The sequence below is a fragment of the Colias philodice genome, chromosome 1 (genome assembly GCF_061535455.1).
Source record: "Colias philodice isolate Cphi_HAF_F1 chromosome 1, ilColPhil1 Martin Lab GWU primary, whole genome shotgun sequence".
Lineage (NCBI taxonomy): Eukaryota > Metazoa > Arthropoda > Insecta > Lepidoptera > Pieridae > Colias > Colias philodice.
In genome coordinates, this window is record NC_143086.1 from 948,914 (window position 1) to 962,200 (window position 13,287).

Consider the following 13,287-nt stretch of genomic DNA (forward strand, 5'->3'; position numbering starts at 1 on the left):
GTATTTAAGGTTATTCTGTGGCTTTTATTGCGCTTTGCCAATTTTTAAAAGATTTCGCTTCATCAAGTACCTTTCTATTGTGTACTTATTTGTTTATGTATTCTTTAATGTATATGTTCAACTCGATGATTATCCTTTGGTTAACGTTACAACTCGGATTTTAGAATATTTAACGTATTATTTAATTTCGTTTTACACTGAGGACAAATACGTTTTAAACTATTATGTTTTCGATCCAAAAGTCGATAGCATGATATCGAAACATAAGAAAACTTATTCGAAAATACTACGTTATTTTCTTTGCATTTTTCTTTTGAAGATTTGTCTGTATTATAGTTCGTTTATTATTCTTTCCTTTGTAATAACTGATTTTGATTATTTGGGCCATTTGATTCGAGCGACGCTCAGAGTAATTAGTGACTGTGGCTTTTTATCACCTTTGCTGGTAATAGCTCTTTATTTTTGTCGGGTTCGAATTTATACCCACAAAGTGAAAAGGGAATTACAAGATCCAGGAAGTTTCAATGTAAAGGCAGCTATCGAGTCGTATGAGAGGATTCAGCAACGCTTTGATGATGTGGGGAAACCGTTGAAACTTATGGTAAATACCGATTTTGTAAAGTGACCATTTAGTTGTAATTTTTTTCGTTACATAAAACTGTCTATATTCTTAGTAATTTCACAAAATTGAAGAATAATTTATGTTTTTTTTTGCAGATGCTCGCTATGTCTGTATTTTGTTTAATCAATATTTTATGTCTACAATATGGTATTATAATGAGTTATTTATATAAAGGTACGTGTTGCGTGTTTTAGTTTTATAGTAAAAAATTCATACATTTTAACACAATTGTCATGAAAATCATGTAGCAGAATTATTGACATTTCTCAAGGAATAATGCTATACTTTGATCGATATTTACAGTAGAATCTTAGTCGTTAGGTACAACTAAAATTTTAAAATGTCTGGGGCAATATTATGACATCTTATTCAGTCAAGTCAAGTCCATTCAATTCACGGCGTAAACTGACTGGGAATAAGAGGTCATAATGCGGCCCCTGGTAAATTTTACAAAATTTTAAATTATTCACAGGTAAAGAAATAAGTATTGCGATTATTTCCGGCTTCGTATTTCGTATAATAAACTATATATTGATTATATTCTACTGTGGAGGCATATTCGAAATGATTTCAGAGGATATGAATCGTCTACGATTATGTTTGGCGAATAAAATTACATCGGATGCGTGTAAGCTATAAATAGAAAATAATATCTTTTGTATATTACAATATCCCTCTTAAAATACACCGGCCAAGTGCGAGTCTGACTGAGTGCAGCGAGGGTTCCGTATATATATTTTTTTTTTATTTATAACATGTAATACATTTAAAACTATACCCCATAATATGATGCAAATCATCCATGGTCTGAGAAAACTTTTGCAAAATACTTAAAGACTTAATTCGAAAAAATAAAAACCGCCAAAGTGCGAGTCGGACTTGCGCACCGAGGGTTCCATAGAAACATAGTTATTTCCTTTTATGGTTGGGAACCCTAAAAGTACTTTCATTTGTTAAAACACTAATAGTCATATTGATTTGCAGATGAAAGATATAAAGGTGATATGAAGACGCTGTTACAATATTATGAAGCAAATCCAACACATTTCAGTGTGTGGAACATTATCCCGATGAATGTGGCATTTCCCTTAGGATTCCTTTCTATAAGCATTAACTACTTTATATGCATGTTACAATTTACGCAAATTATGAAGAATAAATAACCAAAAAATTTTATCAAAAAATTTAATCTATAAAAATACTTTTAATTCGATGTGATTGATAGTTTGGCAAGTTTTCGTATAAAATAAATTATGTTTTATTTTTAATTTGATTACATTATTTTTTTACCTTAATATTACAATAAATTGTAATAATTACAATGACTACATAGCATCACCATTGGCGCATGAAAAAAAATATCAAACTCCACAATGGAGTTCATCAGCCGCAGTAAATAGAGATAAATGGCACATGTTTATGAATTTGTAAACAATTAAAACAATATTCTTTTTCAAAAATAGAAATGCTATAAAACAGAAGCAGTTGAATTTCACTCCTAACATTTTCAAAATACAAGTACATAATCTGCATAATGTATTTGATAAGTAAGCTCAAGTTTAATAAAATATGCCCAAAGCACAGAATACATAATAGTAGATAAACGCTACAGAACGGACACTCTCTGCCTCCCGCCAAAATTAAACTTACCTCACCCCCGCGCGATCAGACATAAAATGGGCCATATTTTTCTGCAAGGACGATACGCGACGAAGATTGACAACATTGACTTAAAGTAATTTTATTATTTTGAATTTGTGATTATCGTTTTTCGTAGAAAATGGTTAGATATTGTGCTGTTTATGGATGTATTTCATCAGAAAAACGCGAATTTTTTTTTACGCTAGTCACAAATGTGCCAACCATAAAGCGTTAACACACACATTTGCAGTCTCTACAGGGTGACTGTCAAAACGATCATTTTGTATGGAGTGTCCGGGGTGTGCCCAAAGTAAAGTATCCTATCCTACTAATATTTTAAATGCGAAAGTTTGTGAGGATGTGTGTGTGTGTGTGTTTGTTACTCTTTCACGCAAATTGTACTGAATCGATAACAATGAAATTTAGCACACATATAGAGGGTAATTTGGACAACACATAGGATAGGTTTTATCCCGGAAATCCCACGGGAACTATGAGGGTTTTCCTTTGAAAACGCGGGCGAAGCCGCGGGCGGAAATCTAGTAGTAGAATAATTTGCTTAGTCACATATAAACTGTATAAATTTTTAGTTGCCATAACAATTAATGGTAATTACTTATAAATGTTTAAACATTATTACCCATAACTAAAGCAGAAAACTAATATTAACTACGGTGATTTTAAGGTTATTGAACCTAGAACAACTTCCATGTAAAATATATTTAACTTGAAAAGATTATTAATTTATTTTTAAACCTTTTAAAACCTCGTCAAATACTATTTAAGTTCAAAATATCGCCTGTTCTTGAATCTAATAAAACGCAAATTAAATAACCCCACGCAAAAAAAAAACAACGAAGTTTAAATATTTAAGCAATGTAACCCTTTGCAAACATTTGTTAAAATTAAAAAAAAAGTATTCGAATACGGAATGTCCTAACATTCGAATTTCTTTCTTGCAACAGATAAAAAAGCAACAACGTTCAAACAAAAAAAGAATATTATTTTCTTTAAACATTCATTTCCGCTCTGATCCCTTCAAACGGGAAAGCAGCTTAAAAAATTATAAATAATAAAACTTGACTGCGGGCTGCGATAGCGGGATTTACATTTTGGAGGGATAATAGACCCTTTTGAATTGATTCAAGAAAAACTTGGATGATTATGATGTCACAGCGGGATTTTGTGAACGCGCCTAATTCTGTATTCCATTTTCAAACTTGTGGCGGGAAAACTATTGTCATTACTCACAGTGGGTCGACACTTAGAACATCGTTTTGGTTAGGATTCCATTATCAAGCAATTTTAAACTTCATTCAATTGACATAGAGTTCAAATTATTTTGTACTTTTCCAAGACCTAAGGGCGAGTCTGGCATGCCAACATTTAGAAAAAATAAAAATATTTCTAATGTTGGCCTCTCCGATGTAATCATATATTATAAGATTTAATATTTTAGTTTTAATTATTTATTATTATTTCTTCTTTTTTTTTAAACCTTATTTTTGTACATTTTAATTTTAAGCTAGTACATTTATAAATTATTTCTTTCTTTCTTCGATTTCTTGTCAATGGTTAAGACTTAAGCATAGACAACGTCTTGATGTTGATTCGTTGTTTGTTAATTTGAATTCAAAATGGCGTTTTATTTTGTTTTGGTGGAAGTTAAACAAAATTTGTTCTTCATAAATCGTAGATTTTGTTATTTACTCAGTTAATCAAAGTGTACATTGAATTTGTTAATTTGTAGTATTTCTGCCAAAAGTGAAAAAAGAAGAAAAAGTGTTATGTGTAAACAATGTTAAAATCTTTGTGTGTACTTAATAATTATTATTTGATTTATGACTTAATATTTGCAATATGTACCCAATGACTGTTCTATAAGGAAGATAAAACATAATAATTACATAACATTATATGAGAAAACTTCTCTATTACGTCATGTTCTGGCTGTAGAATCAATTATATTATTATGTCCAAAGAAAACAACGGCTTCTTCATATACAATTCCAATATGGCGATCCGAACGGCAACGATATATTATTGGTATCGAAATTTAGAACGAGATTTTAAAATAGAAATCCCGCAAAATGTTTCAAGGAAAAGTATAAAATGTGAATCAACTGTATTCACATAATATTTAAGCCGTTAACCGAATTAAGTCCTACATGCCTAAATAAAGATATTCAGCAAAATTCAAATGGAATTAACCATTTTTGCCTATTATAGTGAGTTTTAATATTATATAAAAATGTTGTTATATAATTATAAATATTATATTATAATAAACTTATTGATCTACATTGTTGGTGTTTTATTTTTAATTTCCTATAAAATATAAATTTGAATAAGGATGAGAACTAGTAGTGATGTTACCCAGCATCGAAAATTTTATCGATATCGATATGAAGTTTTATCGATAATATGCACTCAAAAAGACATCACTAGCACGTCAACTTTTAAATGTTGGCAGCAATGTGTGTCATTTTTGACGTAAGTGAGCTTATGTTGGTATATAAGATTCGCCCTTAGCCAATACATGCATATGTGTGCGTGAGCTCGAAATCAAAGTACTGAGTGCCGTCTCTTACTATATTACTTGCTCTGTGATTACTCATTTGTTGAAGTGAAAGCGAAAAAGAAGGTTGAACTTTGAAGTTGTGTAGATTTTGAATAAAAATGCGCCTAGAAGTTGTTGTTACTAGTAGTCTTCAAGGAATTTGTATTGTGTGTATGTTTTGTGTGAAATGGTTTGGAAATATGGGAAATATTATCTCACTTCCTACATCAATAACTACATTGCAGCGATATCACAATACGTAAGAGATTTGTAGTTATATCATTATTATTCTTTAACAATATAAGAATTAGTACTCAGATGTTGTATTATTTTATACATAATTTTCAATCTAAAACGTTAAATTTTGTATCTAATTAATAAGGAATAACAAAAATAAAAAATGCGCGGTAACGACGCGACAGAGTGGCGCCAAAATGTTTTAAAGTAGAAGTAGGTACCTAAATCGGTAGTTATAATTCGCTCTGTTAGTGTATTTCTATTTTGCTTATAGAAGAAAAGTATGTGTTTTTTATTATTTGTATCGTACATTTTCGAGAATTTTTCCATTCACAGGCCAGACCTCTTCAAGTCAATCGCTTTATTCTTGTACCTAATTTCGATTTCTGAATGTTGTTTGAATCCTATTATGTCGACATCGCGTTTATATTATTTTTTTGCTCTAGAAATATTATTTTATGCGACGTAGATATTTAAGTACCTAGTTAACTATTGTAAATAACGGTATTAATGATTTTCTTGTTCGCAGGCCTTCGTTCTGGGGGCAGCGGACGAAGCTTGAGAAGCGGCTGATGCTGGCCGTGGGGGTGGTGGCCGTGCTGGCTGTGGCCTTCCTCGCGGCCTTCATCACCACGGTCATGCTGAAGAAGTCTACCAATATTAATGGTAAGTTTTATAGATAAGTAACTTAATGACGCGCGGTTTCGTTCGTAATTGTGTTTTTGATTTTTTAATGTTCCCGTGGGAAATAGTATTGAAATGAATAGTTTTTTTAAGATATATTTTTTTATTTGTCTTTGTATACTTACCTACATAGTTAATCTTTTTAATATTCTCATTAGCTTGCCGCAGCTTTGCGTTTATACCTACATAGCGGTACCTATATGATACTAGCTTTCCGCCCGCGGCTTCGTCCGCACATTTCCCATTCCCGTGGGATTTCCGGGATAAAACCTATCCTATTTCCTTTCTCGGGTATCAAAATATCTCTATACCAAATTTCATGCAAATTGGTTCAGTAGTTAAGGCGTGATTGAGTAACAGACAGACAGACAGAGTTACTTTCGCATTTATAATATTAGTATGGATAAGTAAAACATATTTATGCGTAAGTTTAACTAAAACACAGAAATATACCTTCCTTATTTCCTTACAATAATAGTACAGTTTCTTACCATAGGTATACAATATCGCATTACGCATAAGTAGGTATCTAGCTAAAGATATTTTGACATTAGGTATATTCACGTAGCACAACAGCCTGTGTTTATAGGACCATTTAGTAAACTATAGGAGATATATCCAATATTATTATCTCAATTTACAATAGAACCAGTCGTGCCAAATCTTATACAAACCGTCGCCATGTTGTCACTTTAGTCTGTGATAATAATACGTGATATTACTAAGTGATTGTTTACACAATATAAACCTTATGCCTTTAGTAATACGATGTTTTGTGTAGACGGGTTTTGGCTCCTTGAAGGAATATATAATGAGAGAAATTGTTTCACTTGTTGCTCGATGTCAAGGTTACGAAAAACTGTGTGAACATTTACTTCAATTAGATTTGTAAGTTCTGCTTGAATAAGAATAACAGTTTCATTAGAAAATGTTATATCGACCAGTATAACTAGACCTCTCACTGTAATACAGAAACAAAGTAAATTACAGAGACGGACTGAGTGAGAATTGTATTGTATTTGAATAAAAATTAAATTGCTCTATGGTTTTACACATAGTAATTAAAAGAAAGCGTCTACTTACTTGATATTAGAAACACATAAATTAAATATGTTTTCCTCATCAACATAGACATTAAAAACAAAATAAGTATGATTCGCATTTCACAAAAAAAAAAAAACGAAATTGTATTCAAATCTTCAAAAATCTACGAAACGGCGATACAATTTTCTTAAACTTGTAACGTTATCACTATTACAATTGTAACGTTATTACAAAACTATCGACCTTGCTACACTCCGTCACGGAGTCATGAACTCAGAACAATTCGGTGACAAAATTCAGCACATGCTTCAATAAAGATCACGAAATATTTTGCAAGGTACTATTGCTAGTGGAGAATATAATAATTACCCAAACCTTATTGTTAGCTTGAAGGCATTATTATTATATGGATGTTTTACGTGTCATTGTTAATTTTATTTTATTAACTATGTACTAGCTGCGCTCCGCGGTTTCACCCGCGTGGCTCCGCTCCTGTTGGTCTTAGCGTGATGATATATAGCCTATAACCTTTCTCGATGAATAGGCTATCTAACACCGAAATAATATTTCAAATCGGACCAGTAGTTCCCGAAATTAGCGCGTTCAAACAAACAAACAAACTCTTCAGCTTTATAATATTAGTGTAGATTAAACAACCTTAAGAAAATATACCTAGATACAAAGTATACAAAGTTCTATATCAGAATTAGTTTATTTATTTCGATTTACTTTTTTTTCTTTCATGTCACAGAAATTGATGACCCAAACTGATTTTGCTGAAAGCACATCGCTTTATCCATGTTTTGATCATATTTGTACACAGTGCATATTGACATACCTACTTTGTGATTTTTTTTTAGATAAGCACCTTCCATGGTTATTACCCATGAAGTAATACCCATATAATCAGATTACTATCTCTTCCTTCCACTTGAAAACTTTATTTACAGACATGGTTTAATGATATGTTTGTACATAATGCCATTGTTGACATACCTTACTTTTAAATAAGTACCTTTGGGCTTCTATGATCCAAAATTCAGCACATGATTAAATAAAGATCACGAAATATTTTGCAAGTGCCTACTGTTAGAGACTATTGCTACGTTTTAACGGAGAATATAATTACCGAAACCTTTATGTTTGGTACATAAAGGTATTATTGTTATATTTATGTTGTACGTGTCATTGTTAATTTGTTTATATTGTTATTTTTAGAACTGAAAATGTGAGTGTGTGTATGTTTATCTGAAAATCAATCTCATGGGAAATTATTTCTGCTGTAGTATGTGAAATATACGTAGTATACAAAATCTACACTATAGATATCGAAATTCCTTTAATTATTTGGATTTACTTTTTTTTCCTTATGTCATAAAAATTGATGACCTAAAATGATTTGATTGCGCTTTATCTATTGCAATTATTGATATACTATGTAACTGTTTTTAAATAGGCACCTTCCACGGTTATTACCCATGAAGTATAATTAGATTACTATCTCTATATTCCACCTGAAAACTTTATTTACAGAAATGGTTTAATGATATTATGTTTGTACATAATGCCATTGTTGCTATACCTCCCTTTTAAATAAGTACCCTTGGGCTTCAATCATCCATGGTTATTCCATGAACTCCATCAGATAACTATCTCTTCATTTCACTTCGAATAAAAACTACTCGTGTAAACATCATTATCAATAAATATCAAATAACATTTGCTCTTGAAAATTAAATTTTATAGGATTTAATCAAGTTTATCCAGTCGGAAAATTGATACCGTTAGGAGGCAAGTAGCCCTTCAATATTTCCATTACTGATTGAAATTGAATATAATAGCTTCTTCTATATAGCTTCTTCAAATTCGATACATTATCACTACATAGTATAAAACAAAGTCGCATTCTCTGTCCCTATTTCCCTATGTCCCTATGTCCCTATGTCCCTTTGTACGCTTAGATCTTTGAAACTACGCAACGGATTTTGATGCGGTTTTTTTTAATAGATAGAGTGATTCAAGAGGAAGGTTTATATGTATAATAACATCCATTAAATAGTGGAGAAGTACTGTTATTTTTGAGGTTTCTAATGTGATGTCGTAAATAATTACATTTCTTCCGCTTACATTGCAAACGCAGGCTGAACCCTACGAGTTTTATCAAAATAATGTACTAAGTATTGTACACATTGAAAAGGTCTACAGAAAAGTCCGCGATGGCATATGTCTATCTCTTATGGATAACCCACAATAACTTTTTTTTGTCATTTACTTTTTACGACAAATAATGGCTAATTTTCGAAGCGATTTTAACCAATACAGCATTAATCCTTAACCAATTAAATACCTTGAATACATTGTTCATTTAATATAGATCTATATGGCCCTTTACATCGTATGATTTAAGTGAATATTTTCGAATATATTACAGATTTAAAAATTGCGGGACGTACCGTTTGCGGCGGTACCGGCCGGCCGCGGCCGGGCCGCTATGTTTTTATATACAACGTTAAAAGTTTTTCTGTAGTGTAAGTATTTAGTATCAGCATTGCATCCGTGCGAAGCCGGGGCGGGTCGCTAGTAATAGGAATAAAAATGTTGTGTGGTTTTATGAAACCACGGTAAAAGTGAAACTTTCCGAACACTGCTTTATACCTACTCGGCAGCCGACCGTCACGCGACATGCGCTACACAGACAAAAAAGTTTGAGACGATGTAATAAAAGTAATAATTCATAGTAAATCTAGCTGTAGATACTAAGGGTTCTTTCCCGATTTTGGACAAGTTTTTAAAGCTTTTATCCTAAAGTGTCCAAGTTTGGTAACATTCGTGTTATTTATTTAGAATGTTAAGAAATCACTGAATCGAGCGAATTTAACAACATATTATATTTATCCGTTTACTACTAAGTTATATCACAGATATAATATTATATAAAAGTTTAAGCTTTGGAAAATTTATTCTTCGTTATTTTCTTCGTCGATTAATATCTCTGACATGTTACTCAGATCCAATTGAAAACGTATTAGACGCCAATTAAATGTAAATGTGTGTGTTGCTAACTCGCACCATTAAACTTCTGCAAGTATTTCTCTGCATCAAGTGATAGAAATTATATCTTTAAGAGCCCCTTATACTGAAAGTTTAGGCATTTTAGGCACTGAGACGGCTCGCGCCCGCGTTGCGCAGGAGCCGGCGCGACATGAACTCCGGTGACCTAAGAAGGCGGGCGATTACGACACAGTATAAATAAATCAGTAGTTCGATTTTATTTGCTATCGTAGGAATGTTGTTGATAAATAAATTTACTACTTATCCTATACCATTAAACGAGCAATATTTGCATATTTATATATTTGTTTGTATATATACAGTGTGGAAATTTTCGATGTGCCCTGAATGGAAAGTACATACTTGAAATACTAGGGATAGGAAATTTTTCAGAAAGGAAACATTCCTTTTTCAAATTTTATTTTATTATTCAAATCGATAGAAACAATATAAAAGATAATTTATTGTTAATTTCTCGTAAAAATATTTGCTCTTAGAAATAAAAATATCATGGAATCGAACATTTTTATTGTAGAATCAACATCATCTAAACATAAAGAACGCTTCTGGTTTATTGGTCTATTTTATGCATATCTACATTTAAAGTTTAAAATGAAACTCTCGTTCTGGATACATTAATTTATTTTCTTCTGAAAATATTGGTAATAATAATTAAAAGTAAAACAAATAAAAAAGGCAAAATAATAATTGAATATAAGTATGTAATAAGTAAGTTAGTGTATTCAACCAACTTAAAAAAGTGTGACTATTTTACAACAATTTGAATAATAATCAATTAATGATTTGTATTATTGTATACAATATCGAAGCTTTTTAAGAAATGTATAAAATAATTCTTTATGAATTATTAATTATTATTATACATCATAATATTATGTTACCGGCAATATATTAAACCCTTCTTAGTAAATGTATGTTATTCCGAGAAACGGTCGGAATGAAATAAATTATATTCGTCACATTACCTATGATATCTTTAAGGGCCGATTTTTCAATGCTTGGATAAAACTTATTCGTCGAATAATGTATAAAACTAACATTTTAAAAACGTATTCTAATTGCCCGTATTCGACAGTTCACGAATTACGTGACATTTTAATATTATCGCGTAATACTTTATTGGACGGATAGGTTTTATCCAAGCATTGAAAAATCGGCCCTAAATCTGAACTTTTCCTAAGTAGCAAATGTGGGTGGTTTTTGGGGTAGCGATTAACCAATATGAGGTCAAAACTAAAATCTAAGATGGCGCCGACGAAAATTTGAAATGTTTTCGTCATGGGTGTCATTTTCAAAGAGTTGGAGTAGCTATTAATCAATATGAGGTCTAATCTAAAATCCAAAATGGCGCCGATGAAAAATTACATCTTTTCGTCATGGATGTCATTTCCATGGTTTTTGGGGTAGCTAATAACCAATATGAGGTCAAAACTAAAATCCAAGATGGCGCCGACGAAAAATTTGACTTATTTTCGTGATGGGTGTCATTTTCATGGTTTTTGGGGTAGCTATTAACGAATATGAGGTCAAAACTAAAATCTAAGATGGCGCCGACGAAAATTTGAAATGTTTTCGTCATGGGTGTCATTTTCAACGAGTTGGAGTAGCTATTAATCAATATGAGGTCAAATCTAAAATCCAAAATGGCGCCGACGAAAATTTTACATCTTTTCGTCATGGATGTCATTTTCATGGTTTTTGGGGTAACTAATAACCAATATGAGGTCAAAACTAAAATCCAAGATGGCGCCGACAAAAAATTTGACTTATTTTCGTGATGAGTGTCATTTTCATGGTTTTTGGGGTAGCTATTAACGAATATGAGGTCAAAACTAAAATCCAAGATGGTGTCGACGAAAATTTTACATCTTTACGGCATGAGTGTCATTTTCAAGGTTTTTGTGACAGCTATTTACAAATCCCCAATGTTATCGTCGATAATTTGGTATATAGCCGATATAAAATATTCGTCGGCGCCATCTTAGATTTTAGTTTTGACCTCATATTCGTTAATAGCTACCCCAAAAACCATGAAAATGACACCCATGACGAGAAGATGTCAAATTTTTTGTCGGCGCCATCATGGATTTTAGTTTTGACCTCATATTGGTTAATAGCTACCCTAAAAACCATGAAAATGACACCCATGACGAAAAGATGTCAAATTTTTCGTCGGCACCATCTTGGATTTTAGTTTTGACCTCATATTGGTTAATAGCTACCCCAAAAACCATGAAAATGACACCCATGACGAAAAGATGTCAAATTTTTCGTCGGCGCCATCTTGGATTTTAGTTTTGACATCATATTGGTTAATAGCTACCCCAAAAACCATGAAAATGACACCCATGACGAAAAGATGTAAAATTTTCGTCGGCGCCATCTTGGATTATAGTTTTGACCTCATATTCGTTAATAGCTTGCCCAAAAACCATGAAAATGACACCCATCACGAAAATAAGTCAAATTTTCGTCAGTGCCATCTTGGATTATAGTTTTGACCTAATATTCGTTAATAGCTACCCCAAAAACCATGAAAATGACATCCATGACGAGAAGATGTCAAATTTTTTGTCGGCGCCATCTTGGATTTTAGTTTTGACCTCATATTGGTTAATAGCTACCCCAAAAACCATGAAAATGACACCCATGACGAAAAGATGTCAAATTTTTTGTCGGCGCCATCTTGGATTTTAGTTTTGACCTCATATTGGTTAATAGCTACCCCAAAAACCATGAAAATGACACCCATGACGAAAAGATGTAAAATTTTCGTCGGCGCCATCTTGGATTATAGTTTTGACCTCATATTCGTTAATAGCTTGCCCAAAAACCATGAAAATGACACCCATCACGAAAATAAGTCAAATTTTCGTCAGTGCCATCTTGGATTATAGTTTTGACCTAATATTCGTTAATAGCTACCCCAAAAACCATGAAAATGACATCCATGACGAGAAGATGTCAAATTTTTTGTCGGCGCCATCTTGGATTTTAGTTTTGACCTCATATTGGTTAATAGCTACCCCAAAAACCATGAAAATGACACCCATGACGAAAAGATGTCAAATTTTTTGTCGGCGCCATCTTGGATTTTAGTTTTGACCTCATATTGGTTAATAGCTACCCCAAAAACCATGAAAATGACACCCATGACGAAAAGATGTAAAATTTTCGTCGGCGCCATCTTGGATTTTAGTTTTGACCTCATATTGGTTAATAGCTACCCCAAAAACCATGAAAATGACACCCATGACGAAAAGATGTAAAATTGTCGTCGGCGCCATCTTGGATTGTTGTTTCATAAAAATAATAATTGTCATACTCATACAGATGAACCAATATCATAATAGTCTTCCTACTAGTACTTCAAAACTTTGCCGCTATTCCTATTCAACAACCCATAATATAGAGGATCTCAGGCAAG

At 32.2% G+C, this 13,287-nt stretch overlaps 1 protein-coding gene across 2 annotated transcripts in view; it reads left to right on the top strand.

The window, feature by feature from the left end:
- The window catches only part of Nep2 (M13 family metallopeptidase neprilysin 2), a 64,374-nt gene that overhangs the window by 30,190 nt on the left and 20,897 nt on the right, over positions 1 to 13,287 (top strand). For both annotated transcript variants that reach the window (XM_089695803.1, XM_089695810.1), the window contains exon 3: positions 5,590 to 5,726. In XM_089695803.1, coding sequence (XP_089551929.1) covers positions 5,590 to 5,726 — 137 coding nt within the window. The remainder of the gene's footprint in view (positions 1 to 5,589; positions 5,727 to 13,287) is intronic.